Consider the following 16,889-nt stretch of genomic DNA (forward strand, 5'->3'; position numbering starts at 1 on the left):
GACTGGACTAGTATGAGGCGCCATGGCGTGGTGTGACCGCGGGGTTCAGACGCTGCTGGCCACAGTGGGGGCTTTCGCTGCCTTCAGCCTGATGACCATCGCCATCGGCACGGACTACTGGCTCTATTCGCGGTCATACATCTGCAACAGCACCAACGCCACCACAGACGAGACCCAGCCGCAACCCAAAAGTAAGAAGGGCGACCTGACCCACTCCGGGCTGTGGAGAACCTGCTGCATCGAAGGTAAGCCAGCTCCAAGTCCGCTCTCTCTCTTACAAAATGTGCGATTTGATGTGAATCACTGAACCCAACAGGACACCGTAACTCTGTGTCATTTTCACAGAAAACAGTTTGTTTTAACGAGGAGCCTTTTGTTTGCGCACAGCCGTCTGAGCGCACAAAGGAGGCGCTCCTTTTACGCACGCCAAATGCTTCTGTCTGGAGACAGATGGGCGACCAGAACACGATCACAACTGTGGAACAACTTTCAATGGATGTAGGTGAGATGGAGAAAGACGCACACAGGTGGTCTCCAGACTTCAGTGCCAGATTAACGCCAAAGACACGAACGGTGTCCTGCTCAGCGCTCCTCTCAAGCTGCTGCCAACTGTTACGTCGCTTTGTTCAAGCAAACGCTCCACAGTGAATTCGCCTGTTTAGTCTGTAAAAGAATGCGATGCCAAACCGGCGCGTCGGAGCCCATTCACTTTTAAGCCGGTCGCTGGCAGGAAATGTGAGCGCTATTAGTCTACTTTCATTCATGTCTTCATTGTGTCCTATGCTGTTGCTTGGCAACATCCCTGAAATCGCTATGGAAACATGCCCGGTGATTTAAAAATAGATGACTCTGGGTTCACGTCATGTCCAAGAAAAATTTTTTAAAAAAAGAAAAGAAAAAGAAAAACGTTTGTTGTTACAGAACATCAGATATTCGTTCCCACTCTGTCACATTTTGTTCTTTTCGGAAAGTGTTTGGGAGTGATTTCACGGATTTGCTGGTAGAAACAGGAGGTGCGCGCAGTGACGTGTTCTTTCTGAGGCAGACAGACTCTCATTCATGGACCAACCTTCCTTCCGACCACCCCTCGACTTCTCGCCTCAGCTATCAATGAGAGAGTCGCTGTGACTGGGTGTGTTTGTTCGTGGCACAAGCGTCTGTCATGACGCACAGACGGACAGAATTTTAAAAATACTTAAAAAAAACAACAACAAACAAACAACAAAGCAGGTCTGACTGAAGTAGAAATTCGAAGACAAATAAATAAAACACATGCTTAAACTGAATCTACCAAATGACTCCATGAGTCTTCAGCACAGTCCGACACGTCCTAATGCGCATGTCAGCCTACATGAAGCCTCGAATTTTATTCTTGTTGGAAACATCATTTTATTTGTGGTGCGCTGCAGAATTAGGACTGGTTTTACAGTGAGCTCAGACAGGCTCTTCAGAGAAGGTCTGGAGGCTGCAGGAGGAGGTCCACCCCAAACACAGCACATTATGTTCCAGGAGAGGAGCTGCCATGAAACGTGACCGTCTCACTGTCACTGAACGACTGCAGATGTAGAAATGAAACGGGAGGCAATAAATATAGTTTAGCTGTGGTGTGAAACGGAAAGAAATCCAAAACTTTTTGTTACCACTTGTTTGGAAACTGATAAATCTATTCCAAACTGACTGTGTGGATTTTCTGATTGTTTTCTGTCACTGAAGAGACATTTAAAATCTGCTGTTCACACCAAACAGCAGCAGAATAAAACATGAAGCTTTACAACTAGACAGGCTCTTGATCTGGTGGGCTTCCATGTTTGCTGCTCGTTCTGTGGCTGAGTGAGCTCGCTTCGATTCACATTTCCGAGACTTGATGTGGTCTGAGCCCATGTGAAGGCTCAGGTTGTTGCTCTGCTCTGGACTCATCCTGGTGGAGGTGGACGCTGAAGGACGTCCTGGTGCTGAGAGCAGATAGTTTCACTGCTGTCCCTTCACCTCAACTACAAGTGGCTGCATGGTGGCTCTGTTGTCATGGAGACTCATAAGTGTAGAGGAGACTCAGCGCCTCCCTCCACACAACACTACACAACACAACACTACACAACACTACATCACACAACACAACACTACATCACACACCGCTCCGGTCACAATGACAAACTCTGACAGGGAGCTACAGGTGAAAACATCTCCACATTTTGGTGAGCACACCACAGCGACACCAGCCTTCTTCTCCTCCCTCAGCCAGTAATAAACGTGTTTCTCGTCAGGCGTCAGAGCTCCTCCAGCTGAATGACAACGAGGTGCAGGCAGGGACGTGTTTTTAAAGCGAGCTCACTCCTTTATTGAAGTCCAGCAGCTGTTTTAATCTTTTTGCTTCAGTGTTTGTTCTCCCACATGACCGCTGTGAGGCCAGGGTGGCACCGAGCGCTTCTAATTTACATCAGAGGTGTGACCCCAGTAAATAACAACCAGCTCAGAGAGCCAGAAATGAGCCAATGAAGAGCCAATTAGCAGGTACATATTTACGGAGCGCGTCCCAGCTGGCGGCGGCCCGGAGCGAGCGGGGAGTCAGCTGTTTTTCTCGGGGGTCAGTGGATGTGTGTGTCTGCGAGGAGGCGTTAGTTTGTGGTGCTGGGGTCACTTTGTCATTCTCTCCACAAGTCTGTAATTAAAGCGTAACAACTGAGAAGCCATGCGGAGGCACTAATTAGCCAGCAGGCCCCAGTTTCCACCTCCATCGCTCCGTCCTCCTCCTCCACTCTCCCTTTATTGGTTTAACTCCTCAGTCTCATCGTTCTCTTCCTGCGTCACGGCTTCCTCTCCCATTACTCTACTTTTAAAGTTAACCCTCCGTAGCTGGGGCTGCATGAACTAAACAACCTTTTTGCACTAACGATCCACAACCACGCAGACTCTGTGACGTGAAGATTTGCTGTTGAAGTTTGGGGATTGTTGGTTGATGTCAAACAAAATGAATGAATTTGTTCATGTCACTGAACAACACTTATATCCAGGCTTCCTACACATTTGAAATGTCAAAATTCCATATTATTCCATACTTTCCATACTTGCGTAGGACCCCTGTATACCTGACATGTTACACACAGAATCTGTTGTTATAGTAAAGAACAGATCTGTTGCTGCTGAGAGTAACGTGACCTGGATGACCTGGATTCTGTCTTAATTAAACGCAATCACCGTCAGCTCAGACAATCCAGGTCTCTTCAGGCCACCAGATGAAGCTTTGGGGCTCCTGAGGGTTTGGGGCCTGTTGACTGGCTGGTTAACAGCCTGCTTCATGCCTCCATCCAAACCTCGTCCTTGTCTCTTAAAGACCTTCTAGAAAACACGCTGTAAATGAAGCATCTCCAAGACTGGACACGTAAATGCTGAAATCGGGTTTTTTCTGTGTAAATTAGAGGATCCATTGTTCAGACTTTGCTTCCTGTGGACAGAGCCAGGCTGTTCCTTAGCCTTAACCCTAACCCTGTTCCCCAGTGTTCCCACTAAGCTGAGGTGACCATCTTCACATGTACGGTACAGATGTGAAGGTGGGATCCATTTGCACATCTAACTCTAAGACAAAGTGACTCCAGAAGTGTACTCTGGTGAAGCATTTCTATCTTGAAACTCCCCATGACCCGCTGCTCAGGGACATGGATTCAGGTTTCCAGGGCTTCATACGCGACAAAACTAAGGAACCGATTTCACCAGTTAGTGTGAATCCATTCATGGTTGGACCAGGTGTGGCTGAATTACTCCAACTGGAGTCGTTTTGCGAAGTTTGAGCAGAACTTTAACAAACATATATAAAAACAAGTTTTACGGTTATTAACCGTTCAGACAGGACACTTTGTCAGATTTAACCGTTTATTTGAGATCACATACGTTTAGTTTGGCGGTGACTCTGCTCGTGATGCTCTGGAACGATCTGAGCCAGCAGGACACAGATAATCCCTGAGATCACAAACCCCCACAGAGCCATGAATTTACAATTTACAATTCTTCAAATACGGTATGAACACGAGAACAGGAGACCGACTAAATAGTCTTCACTTACAGAATCTAGATTACATAGTTCAAGGTACAATAATGAACCATCTGCAACCTACAGTCCCACGATATGGGAAACACCGGGGTTAAATGAAACTGAACTGTTTTTAAAAGGTGGTGGTTGGGGAGGAGGAGGAGATTTGATGATCTGCAGAGGCTGGAGTAGCAGCGATGTGGTGAGCGTGAAGCGGGCAGAATGAATGAACGCTGCTTCAGTTATAAAGCAGCTCAGTGGGTGGGCTGGACTTCAGCGATGATGATTGGACAGGACGGGCCATGTGACCGCCTGACTCCGTGCCTGTCTGAACTAACGCAAAGCTCTGTTTGTTGTTTTTTGGTTTACAAAATGTCCCTGTTTTGCTAAACTGAAGAGTTAAATACTAGGAGAAAAAAACAAACATTCATTTACACATGAACAGGCCAAGGTCTTTTACAAACTGTAATTTGTTCTTCTGCAATATGTCACCGTAAAATGATGTTTGACTGTATTTAACTTTGCTAAAATCTAATTATTTTACAAATATTTGCAGTTTCTTTTTTCTTTATTACAGTTTTTTAACCTAACACTATGCCTACACCTGTTTAATGTATGTTTTCTGGCACCCTTTGCTGCAAGAAACAAGATTTATTTTTTTTGACACTGTAGATGAGCTGGTGTGCTTGAGCTGCTGCATGAGCTGGAGGGCTGGGTGGAGAAAGAGGCTTCATAGAGCCGCATATTCTAGAGCTACATCGAAGCCATTCTAAGGCATGAAGTTGCATTAAAAAATAACTGTGATGCACAGAACTGAGTTGTTGGGGGTTAACGCTGACCAGAAGTGCACCTTGTTGAACCTCACTGCTGTCAGTTGTTGTTCTGGCCAAAACGGCATCACGTAATATTTCAAGTGACTGATTCCATAACTGGAGATTTTACTGGCTCTGCAATCAGTAAAAAAAAGAAGTTTCAAAAAGCCTGAAGCAGGGCTGACAAAAGGAAAAAACGGACAAAAGGCTAGAAGTCTGAATCAGTCCTGGAAGTTTTATTTTACACGCCAACAACTCCTCGAAGCCCGCTCATGCTTAGATGACGCTTGTTATCCGTGTTGTTTTAAGACAATATCAGGTTTCAGTCACAGAGTATAAAATATGCAAAAGAGCACTGAGGGGCTGAAACGCTTAAGATCTTAAGCACCATGCTGGGAATCTATTATATATGTAGATTTCTAACAGCCTTCACAACAGACTACATGTGGCGATACATCTCGGTTGTCTTCCAACAGCTCGGATACACATGGAACCCAAGCAGAGCCGCGTTTGAAGAAACTGCAGCCTGGTGACAATTTAATTAACCAACTGTCAGTCACATCAACACTGAATCACTGATGTCTTCGCCAAATTGCTTTTCTTTCATCCTCACTTGGGCTGAAAAGAATCATAAAATCAGAGGGGTTTGTTTGATGACACAGATGCTTTTATATTCCACCCTGGCGTTCCCTGCTTCCAGAGTAATAAATGTATGCAAGCCTCTGTGTGTTTGTGTCTGCATTTGATATGAGGCCCTGAACCGGCGCTCTCTCTGTTTACAGCTTTAGGAAACGGATCATTCCGGCTGCTGAGTCTCCCTCCTCACGGCCACATGTAAAAGAAACAGGGGTCAGAGTGTGAGCAGAGCAGGACTGGGTGCAGCTACTCCCGTTTCTGCCGTTTTGTGCAGCATTACTGAACGCCAATCACCCACTGGAGGCTGCGCGGCTCGAGTGAAATGCAATATTAATGTCACCTTTGATTGGTTTATTCATCAATCTATTTGCGGAGCTGCTGGAGTGTGAAAGCGGGAGGTGAGGCCATGTGTCTCTGGGAGCTTCGTGTCGTTACTGTACTCCTACAGAGTGGATGAGACGCAGCTATTGGTGTATTCCACCGAGGCCGCGCTCTGATTGGCTGATTGGCTGATTGGCTGCGTTAATTCAAATAACGACGACGTGCATCCCCCCGTCGCCAGAAGCACCACAGCTGTGTGTTTCCACTACAGCGTGTTTGTGTCTACGCCTGTCTGCGCTCACAGCCGACGGATCTGAAGGACGTGGGCGTGTCGGGAACGCCGTATCACATTTTACGGGTATCAAAATACAATGAAAATGTCAAACGCGTCCTCGAGAGATTGTTTATGTAAATTAGCTTATTAAAGACGAACATGGGTTGCCATGGCGAGGAGGCGGAGACGCTCAGCATGGGGCTCTGCAGCTCTGGTCGGGCCCAGGGAACCCATTATTCCCCTGTAACGTGTGACTGTGTCGGATCAGCTCGCAGTTTGTCACAACAGAGTCCCGTCGGAGCTTCTCCCAAATTTCTTCATGAGCACATCTGCCTTCGTCGCACGATCCTCGTTCTGCCTCTCCCTGATCACTGACTGCCGGTCCTCCACTGTGGCCTCCATCAGCTCTCATCATTCCTCTGCTCTCTGGGCCTTCCACCTGATTCCCACAGCGAGTCAGTAGTCACACTTCATGAAGTGCATGTGCACACACACACACACACACACACACACACGCACACACGCACACACGCACACACACGCATGCACACTAAACATAGACATCACTCTGATAACTGTCACTCATAAATCATGAGCCTCGAGGCATCCACTTATAATCAGATTTCCAATCAGCTGCAATATTGCCTTCTATTTCTTCCATTCCCCCTCTCAAACACACACACACACACACACACACATGCACACACACACGCGCGCACACACACGCACACACACATGCACACACACACACACACACACACACATGCACACACACGCACATGCCCGTGGAGAGCAGGCGGGCGTCAGACAGGCTGGAGAGGCTGGGACTGGATTCACAGCGTTATGTCAGAAATGATAGTAATGTTTTGGCTCCACAGTGAAAGGTGTGTTTCTGTGTTAGAATGTGTAAAATCAGTCGGACGTCTCGTAGAAAAGACACACACACACACACACACACACACACACACACACACACGGCCTGGTGTTCACACCACAATTAACAGAACAGCAAAGGTGTCTATATTTTTGTTTTCTAACCACGTGCACCAGATGTGTTTTTTTTTTTTTGCACGAGGCACAAAGTCTCACATCGCTGCTTAAAATAGTCCAAAGCCCTTTTTTTTTTTTTCCATCAGTGACTAGACACAGAAACTTGTGCTCCATTTCCACCGACTGATTTGACACTAATTAATTTGATGTCCCTTATTAAGCAGCAGACCTAGTTAATAGAAGCCAGCATGCCCTTAAAAGCTGTGCCACAGACAATGAAGGCTGAGCGGCTCACCCTGGGGCACCTGGGAAACGGAGTTGACAGGCGTCCATCTGAGTTCTGTTCATTGGAAGGTTGGTGCTGAAACAACAGGTCGGCTCTGATCCCTGCTGCCTGTTGGGCCACATGAGCAGTGGACTGGACTGAGACATGCTTACAGGGAGGAAAAGCTGAAGTGAGACTCAGAAATGGTCCCATCAAAGCTGCTGTAAGCTACGCCAGGCAAGAGATATGTGACTCTAAAAAGGTTTGGAGAGGAGCATTTCTAATCTTTCCAAAACCAAAAGACACAAGTGTGAAAGACTTCAGCAGCGGTTTTATCTGCTCTGACGCCAGCTGCATGTGTCGGCACATTTTAAGTTTTAAAGGAGGAAATCCAAGTGAACATACACAGTGTCTGATCTGATGTTTTTCCTACTAGTTCTGCACCACAATATAAGAACAGTGCTGCTTTTTCTATTTCTACTGTGGACTTGTTATTTCAACCTTTTAGCACAACGCTACGTATAGCAGGAAAGTGCACATGTACGCTGGAACATCTGAACAGAAAGTCTAGCTACAAATCAAAAGCCTTTGTTCTGCATAACTTAATACGTCTGGTGAATCTGATCAATGTTCCTCCGCCTTCAGTGGAAAAGCTGCATCACAGAGACTTCAGCAAATATCTTCAGTCCAACACAGACACATGAAGACACCCTGCACGATCTGTAGATGTGTTAACATCACGTTAAAATATGCAGATTTCTCCACAGTGCAGCCACCGTTATTACTTTGGGTGTCATGTGCAGGATATTCACAGTTTAAACACCCAGAGAGCTTCAGCAGCAGCAGCAGCACATCCATTAACCCCACCTCTCACCCCTTTCTCTCTCAACGCCGTGTTGTTTATACTCCTGATCAATTACAGCTGCAGGCTTCTCTGAGCTTTAACCTCTTCCTCTGCCTCACACCTTGCCATTAAAACCTTCCTGCACACAGTCTTTTGTTGTTCAAATGGACTTTTCGTTCCTTCTGGCGCTCAATCATCCACCTGAGCTGGGTTTGGAAACACACTGCAACCCATCAAATCCCCGCGGGCAAAGCAATCCTAATCACACATGGTCCCACCAGTTCTCCTCCTCAGATACGTGTGCACCGAGCCGTGGTCGAGTTTTATTTCAGGATTCACAGCAGCGAGACCTCAACAATAGTTTAGGTGGGAGGTGAAAGTCTGAATAATCTAAGAGAGAGCAACGAGTTAATCCAGGAAAATGTGCAGCTTTTGCATATCCTATGTACGGATCGGGTCAGTGTGTCCAGCAGAGGAGGTTAAGAGAAGGGAACAGAATGCTTGTGGAATAAAGAGCTTATGAGAAAAGCTTTAACGAGGCTCCAACAACAACCTCCAAGGTCTTTTCTTGGTGTTAATAACAGTCGCCTGATGGAGAGCAAAGCAACGCCGTGTTTTCCTTTTACATCTTGCTGCTCCGACTCAGAGGCAACATGGTTAAGACATGACAAACAACCTCGAGTCATCGGAGCAGCGCCTTCCCACTCCATCCTCCGGTGGACACAGTTTAACTAAGAACTGGTCCCGAGGCCGATCCAGCACCCACACATCCGTCACACAGCTCAAAACAAACAGAGATGAATTCACGCCCAGAGTATAAACCCAGGGATCGTAACTCATCACTAACATGGACGCTCATTCTGGCTGTTTTTGTCCCGCAGGCATCAATCAAGGCAGCTGCTTCAGAATCAACCATTTCCCCGATGACAACGACTACGACACCGACAGCTCCGAGTACCTGCTGCGTAAGTCTGCACTGTTCAAACCACCAGCTGTCATTGTCTTAAGTCCACTGGCCTTTAACGTCCTATTATTATTTGACTAGTCAAACAAAAAATACTCTTTTCATACAGAAACTGATAAAATGCTGAACAAAGGGCTTGAGTGAGCATAAAACACATGTAAGTGTGTTGTAGCATCATCACATGAAGAACACACATTGATGCTTTTATGTCTGCTGTTGTTCCTGCAGAATCACTGAGGTCCTCAAAAAAAAAAAACAATATTAAGAAATGGGAAAATTCAAGGCAGCTTGGCCAAACCTGGCCACAAGGGTAGTTTAGAAAATCTAAATTTGTATGAAATTCGATTGGTTCTTTTACATGCGGTGTTTCTCTGCTGCTAATTCGTTAGCTTCAAGCTCTCAAAAGACAACATTTGCAGTGCACATGTTTAGTTATTTTAGCTTTCCTTGTGCAGATTCAGCAGATTTTTCATATATCAGACAATATCTGCAGTGAAGAGTCAAACAACATTCACCAGCCTTCTCCTTTTAAAGTTTTCTGTCAGTGCAGTCCTCCCATAAATGCAGTTCCTCATGTGGCCACTGGAGGCCGGTTCAGTGCTCACAGACCCCCGTGTTAAACTTTACAGCTAAAATAAATGTATTTACAGTCTGGAACAAAAGACAGTTTTGGTCTCTCTAGCAGGTCTTCCTGCTCGTGATGACTGCATGGACGGTGGATTTTATACAACTCACCTGTTTGAATTGTATTAAGGTTTAAAAACCTGGTCAACGGTGAAAAGTGGCTTCAAAAGTGACTGAACTTACAAACTGTCATTAGTCGTTCATACAATGAATATTCATTAATGAGAGCCATTCATCACATTATTCAGCTGAAAAGCTTCAGTTTAAAGCTGATTCAGGATCTGCCTAATATGCAAAGAACAAAGAAATGCTGTCAGCCTTCGGGCAAAATCCAAACTCAGTCCATTAGTTGGGCTCAATGAAAGGAAGATGAATAAAAGGCTAAAACTGAAAAAGCTCACGGTCCTTGAAAAAAATAAAACGGCACAGTGATTAATTTTTGGGTGGTGATAGTCCAGCGTCCTGTTTAGTAAAGTTTCATCACAACCAGGAGTTTAAAAAAAAAAGGTTGAATAACAGATTTTGCATTGTGTCTTTTTTTTAAAAAATTGTTTTAAACGAAATGTAAAAAATACTGAAATCAAAATGCATCATGAAGCATTTCCTAAACTGGAGTGTTGGTTGATGGATCAGTTGCTTCATCTTTTACTAAGCACTTCTTGGAACTTGCTCTTTATTATGATTTTTTGGGCATTTTAACATTTTTATGTGATTGGCAAGGGACTGGAAACATTCAGGAAACTGTCCAGACCAGAGACTTGCTGCTCAGTGCATTTGCTCCCAAGTGGCACATTTCCCAGAGTTCTTGGAATCTGTCTCCTCTAACCAAACATTGTTTATTCGGTCGTGTTGAAGGCGTTTACAGCGAGCCGTCCCTCCGCTGTCTCTGCAGGTATAGTTCGAGCCTCCAGCATGTTCCCCATCCTCAGCACCGTCCTGCTGATGCTGGGCGGGCTGTGTGTCGGCGTGGGACGAGTCTACAACAAGACCAACAACGTCCTCCTCAGTGCAGGAATTCTCTTCGTAGCTGCAGGTGAGCTGGATGAGACACATCAGTCTACAATCTGTCTACGCTACTACCTGTTTGATTATTTGCCCTTTGCTGTGTGTCTGTTGCAGGCCTGAGCAACATAATCGGCATCATCGTCTACATCTCCAGCAACGCAGGAGACCCCAGCGACAAACGCGACGACGACAAGAAGTATACGTACTCCTACGGCTGGTCCTTCTACTTCGGCGCGCTCTCCTTCATCGTGGCTGAAACGGTGGCCGTCCTCGCCATCAACATCTACATCGAGAAAAACAAGGAGGTTCGCTGGAGGGCGCGGCGCGAGTTCATCCGGTCGCTCTCCTCCTCCTCCCCGTACTCCAGGATACCGAGCTTCCGATACCGCCGGCGGACGTCGCACGCCAGCTCCCACTCCACGGAGGCCTCCCGGGAGAACTCGCCAGTGGGCGGCCTGAAGGGGGCGCCGTCTTCCAGCGGGCCCCTCGACGAGCTGTCCATGTACGCGCTGGCGAGGGACAGCGTGACAGACAACACGTACAGCCCCGAGCACGAGAGCGCAGAGTTCCTCCAGGTTCATAACTGTTTCCCCAACGATCTAAAGGACGGGGTGAACCGCAGGACCACGCCGGTGTGAGCGGCGCCCAGAATCACCCAGAACAGGATGAAGGAGACGCGCTGGGCAACCTGTCGGTGACCGAGCTCCTCTGTCGGCCCGCCATCTCTCCATTTTGAAAGGACCAAGAGGAGGCGAGAGGAAAGCAGCTGAACAGAGGAGAAGCCAATTAACAGAACCTGACTTAATTATCTGCTTTCAGAGCTCATCCAAGCAGAGTTCCTGTTGTCTGTGCCGTAGCCAACCCCAAACCAGTGTTACCTGTCAGCTCCTCTGTGTCAGTGCCACCGAGGTGAGCCAGTCAGCAGTATTCTACCTGTACATCACACGACAAGGTGCTAACATGACGTGTACTCTTCGACTTGAACGTGTTCCATTTGTGTGTGACGTGAACGTGTGGACTTTCCTCCCAAGTGTGTGTCGTGTCCTTTAATCATGGGCTCCGTCCTTCAGAACAATGTGAAGCCTTTTGAACACATCTTTATAACACGTCTTTGTCCGGTTAGGAGCCGGTGTTTTACAAAATGGCTGCCTGGTTGAGTTGTAACGTACTGAGTGTTTGGTATTTCTACAAGATTGTACATTCAATCCTCTGAGCGATATGAAAGGTTTCGTCCCCCTCGCCGTCTCTTCCTTAATCCTATTCTTCTCTGACATTTGTCGGTGGACCAGAACGTTCTTTTTGTCCGTGGAGCACCTCTGCTCAGTGGTCTCGTTCTTTCACTTCCATATCAGCCTGCCGTCCTTCCATCACAGCCCCTGATGGACGGCGTTTTTGCCCGTCACAAGAGAAAAGGGGCGCCCAGAACTGTGACAACGGTTCAGGTCAGGACTTCCTTTTCGCTCTGAATGGAGCCTCGTCATCGAGTGTCTTATCGGATAACGATCAGAACCAGGCAGAGAATAAATGTCTGTCTGTCTTGCAGCCTGTGAGTCCATCTGGCAGCCTTGTATCCCCTCTCATGTCAGACCAAGGCCTCCGGCGGCGTCAGAGGGAGCTGTGTGGAGCTACATATCTGAAGGATTTGTGTGTAAAGCCATCCTGAACATCTGCTCTCCTTTTAGTTCTCTCAGGAAACACTGTTGTTGTGGCAGGTTGAACACTTTTGAGGTCCGATTCTTGCTTTGGACCAGTGATAAAAGCAAACCTCGTGAAAGTGATTTGACAAAAAAAACAAAACAAAAAAAAACCAACCCACCATTATCGTATTTAGTAAATGCTGTGAGTGTTTGTTCGGTGGAAGCAACCACAGAGTCGTGTTTGATGGTATTTAGCGTGTCTGATATTCCTCCATATATCCAGCTGAGCACATGTAACACAGAAGCCATCCTATGACTTTTATATACGGTGTGAACATGATCTGTTTGTTTGTAATGTAAAGCTGTAAAGTTGTATATAAAAGCACAATAAAAAACAATGAATGTGCAAAGACAGAGGGTTCAAACGATTATTCTGCTGAACAGCGTCTCAGTAATAATGCAATTTAATTTACTGTTTTTATATTCCAACATGAACTGGTTGAACTTACTGAGCATTCTGCTGCTTTAAGGTGAAGTTCAGTCATTCTGTTTGAGGAGAAGCAGCTTTATTTCTACTCCGTATGAATGCATCACGCCTATAGAGGTTACCGATGTTCTGCTCTATCATTCAGAAATTAACTATTTACATTCAAGTATGGAGGTTTGGATGGAAGCAGTGGATGGAAACATCCCGGTTTTTTGGGATGCATTTGTTCATTTACTTTGTGTTTGCATCAACAGCAGTAAGCTAAATACATCCAGTAAGTCCTGTGAGTGACGTCGGCGTCTCTTATTCAGTCCAACTCACTCACCAAATCAATCACTCTTTGAGGTCTTGCTCTCATCCTTTGTTGTAGGTCAAATACTCCCAGTTACACACTGACATGGAAACCACCAACAGGTGAAGCTCATAATATAACCACGTGGACATAATAGTTGGAACCCCTCGTTAATGAAAGACAAACCCACAACAGTCACAGAAATAACTTGAATCTGACAAAAGTAGCAATAAATAAAAATTCTATGAAAATGAACCAATGGAAATCAGATGTTGCTTTTGAACCACGGTTCAACAGAATTATTAAAAAAATAAACTCATGAAACAGGCCTGGACTAAAATGATGGTACCCCTAGAAAAGACTGAACATAATGTGACCACAGGGACATGTTCAATCAAGGTGTGTCCTCTAATCAGCATCACAGGTGTCTACAGACGTGTAACCAGTCAGTGGGCCTGTTTATAGGGTTACAGGTGGTCACTGTGCTGTTTGGTGACATGGTGTTGGCATGCTGTTGCAGGCATATGGTTATTATATTAACTACCTCGACTCAACATGTTGGCAGGTGATGATATTTCAATCACAGCCTTATCGAATTTCAGCTTTGGCAAGTGGAAATGCTGCTAATGTTGCAGGGTCATAAATCAACCCACTGGTCAAAATAAAACCCTTTTGATCACGAGGAAGACGTGAAGTATTTTTATGGAAATCCATGCAGAAATTACAATTGCACTCAAAAATCTGTTTGTAAATGTTTTTGTGGTGCAAGAAGAAAAGTTATGAAGTCACTAAAGTCAGTGAGGTTCATCTTCTGGGGACCATGAAAGAATGTAAATCCTCCCTGCAGTAATTATTATGAACCATTTATGTTGGAAAGTGGTGAATGGACCAACCAGCAGACACACTGACCTGCCGTCCACAGATCCACGTCGCTGTACAGCTAAGATTCATGCTTTGCAGGTTCTGCTGTCACACTAAAGTAAACCAGTTGGCCTCCAAGTATGAAAATGCAGCTCCAGATGTACAGGAGGCGTATAGGACTGATACCGTACAATCAAAGCCACAGGCCATCGTCTCGGCAGAGCTTGTTTTTCACTCAAGACCTTTGATTGCAGAGTTCCATTCGGATTTCTGCGGCTGACCTTCTCCGAGCTCACAAAGCCTCTTCAGCTCCTCTGCACACAACTGAATCACTGTCATCTGTGAATGAGCTGTGAGCCGCTGCAGCCTTGGAGTCTCCACGTCATTCCACAAAGGGAACAAATCACAGGCATCACAATAACAGCGGAGCTCTCAGATCAGCCGTCACTCTCGCTCGGAGTGATGTTACCTGGACGAATGAAGCCTTTACTACGTTTTTTTAAGCTGAATGAGTTGGTGAGCAAACGAGCCTTTTGTCCTCTCAGTGTGTGAGAAACACAAAAACACCAGTCAGAGAGAGCAGAGGCTGGTGGGAAATTAAATAAGCAGCATGAACCTGCAAGGTAGGGAGAGGCCCATATAATATATCAAACACCTACCAGACTACGCCGAGATACCTGCACTACGCTGCTGTGATTTCATTTCATACACGAGAAGCCGTCTGTCTAACAGGGGAAATTACCTGTGGATGGAAATGTGTGAGGTTTCTGTTCTCATTAGCTCACACTCCTCTGTCCCACATCACACAACCTCCTGTAGCCAGAGCAGGTGAGACCGGCGAGGACGTCAGCGCCGTGTGCGACTGACGCCGTTGTTTCAGAGAATATTAACATGACCCTCATAGAAATGGCCTGGGGCTCACATAATCTAATTTAGCCTGAGTAATGTTGCCCACCATTAGCAAATGAATACAGTCGGGTCCCTCTGAAGGCCGTGCAATCTAGTCTGCCACGGGTAAAATTAGGCACCAATTAAGGTTGTTTTTCAGCCTGGAATAAAAACCCTAACAAGGAAGCCGGCAGCCGTGACTGAAGCTAATCGCTGCTGAGCTGAGACGTGTCGGTTCTGATTTGAGCAGAACGGATTCTGTACGTTTCTCTCGTTGCTGTTGTCCATTTAAAGCTCTGCGGCGTTCCCGGTCATGAGTGGCGCTCACAGGTGAGTCAGAGCTGCCTCCTTGCCAGACGCTGTCATCTGTTTGTAATGTTGGTGATCCCTCCGGCATGACGCCGCCGCCGCCGTCCTCCCCATCACCGCCTGTTGCTTGGAGACGCTGCAGCTGTTTGGCTTCCCTGCAGCCTCCAGGGACCACGAGCAAACGAAGCAGGTCAGAGGGTCGCGCAGAAGACGGGCAGCGCCAAAACACACTATTATTACTCACTTAGAGGCGAGCGGTGGCCTCGCAGCCTCTGGAGAAGGAGCAGTTGCTGCAAATGTATTCAGGTGGAATGTGATAATGAACACGACGGTTTCTCGTCTCCTCTCAACCCCCGGCTGCGAGTTTTTTAAGCTGCAGAAGAAGATTTATCTTTGATGATCAATTTCTTGGTTCAGCTGATGGTTTAATCACACATTACGCTCGTTTTCTAACAAGTTCCAGGCACCAGCTTCTCTCTGATTTCACAGCTCTGTTTTTTTTCACTCACACTGACACGACTATCTATTTTGTCTAATTTGCGTACACCACATGCAAACACACGAACACATGCACATCGCAGCTTTGCATTTTCCTGAAAGACCTCTTGCTTTTAAATGCCTTCCCACTTAGCGTGTTCAAAACTCAGCGCCGTGCGAATGTTATCAGGGCTGAAAATGGGCCAGAGTCCTGTCTAAAGTGGGGCACAGCGGTTTATAAAAAGCATGTCCATTTACTCGAGCATTTCATAGGGAAAAGGTTGATTGCACCTTTGAGATGTTTCAGATTTAAACAGTTTTTTTCCTCCTCAAACTGTCTGATTCATGATTTCTTTAAAGTAAAGCCATCAAAAGCATTTGTTTGCCAAATCAGATGGGATGTGAATCGAGCTGTACGTTACAGCCACCTGTAGGAGGAAGACTGTTTAATTTGAACAAGAATGTACATGGTTCCTAAAGTCTCACCAAGAAACACATATTCAAACTGTTTGAACTGGATAGACCTCAAATTGTGCAGGTTCTGTGCCAAAAGCCCGTTTTCTGTCTTTGTGAATCTGGATCAGCTGCTGGCATCAGGTGGGACCCTTGTCTCAAACCTTGATGCTGATTGGCTGAATAAGTAGATCAGCTCATTCAAATGACAACTAATAAAGGAAATCTTCCCCCCAGGAGTCCCCCGGCACACAGCGCCGCACACAATCACACTGGATTGGACTGAATAAGAATCTGAGAGAGATGAGACGGAGAATGTTCCAGATACGTGATTGACTGATTGGCGTCTCGATGAAATATTGAACTGCGGTGTCAAAACTTGCTGGAGGTTTTGATTAGATCGGCTCTGATGCCGTGGCTCCAACCGCACAAGTGGAACACTCGCAATCAATAGACTGTGACTGAACTTGAAATGAAAGTGTCCAGTCTTGAGCCAACTCTTGTCCACATCACACCGGTCAGATAATTGGTGTAATAGGTGTGAGCACTTCCCGGTACAGCTTCCTCTCGCAGCTGAATGGCCTCAGCTCACCAAAGGCAACCAGGGAGGGAGAGGAGGAGAGGAGCGAGGTAGAAACTAGGGCACTGTTATCTGGCCCCTTTTCACCAACCACCAGGCACAAAGCAGAGAAAGAGAAAGAAAGCGCCGTGGACAGGAGAGTAGAGAGG

The 16,889-nt window shown here is 46.3% G+C and overlaps 1 protein-coding gene across 1 annotated transcript; it reads left to right on the forward strand.

Annotated features, from left to right (window-relative positions):
* The first annotated feature begins 22 nt into the window (after window positions 1–22).
* LOC103361844 (voltage-dependent calcium channel gamma-4 subunit-like) lies at window positions 23–11,394 on the forward strand. The gene is made up of 4 exons (XM_008288042.1): window positions 23–245; window positions 9,045–9,128; window positions 10,644–10,784; window positions 10,871–11,394. Exons 1-4 carry the CDS (start codon window positions 23–25, stop codon window positions 11,392–11,394), a joined length of 972 nt encoding a protein of 323 aa, XP_008286264.1.
* Window positions 11,395–16,889: the final 5,495 nt, after the last annotated feature.

The sequence above is a fragment of the Stegastes partitus genome, unplaced genomic scaffold (genome assembly GCF_000690725.1).
Source record: "Stegastes partitus isolate 25-593 unplaced genomic scaffold, Stegastes_partitus-1.0.2 Scaffold539, whole genome shotgun sequence".
Classification (NCBI taxonomy): Eukaryota; Metazoa; Chordata; class Actinopteri; family Pomacentridae; genus Stegastes; species Stegastes partitus.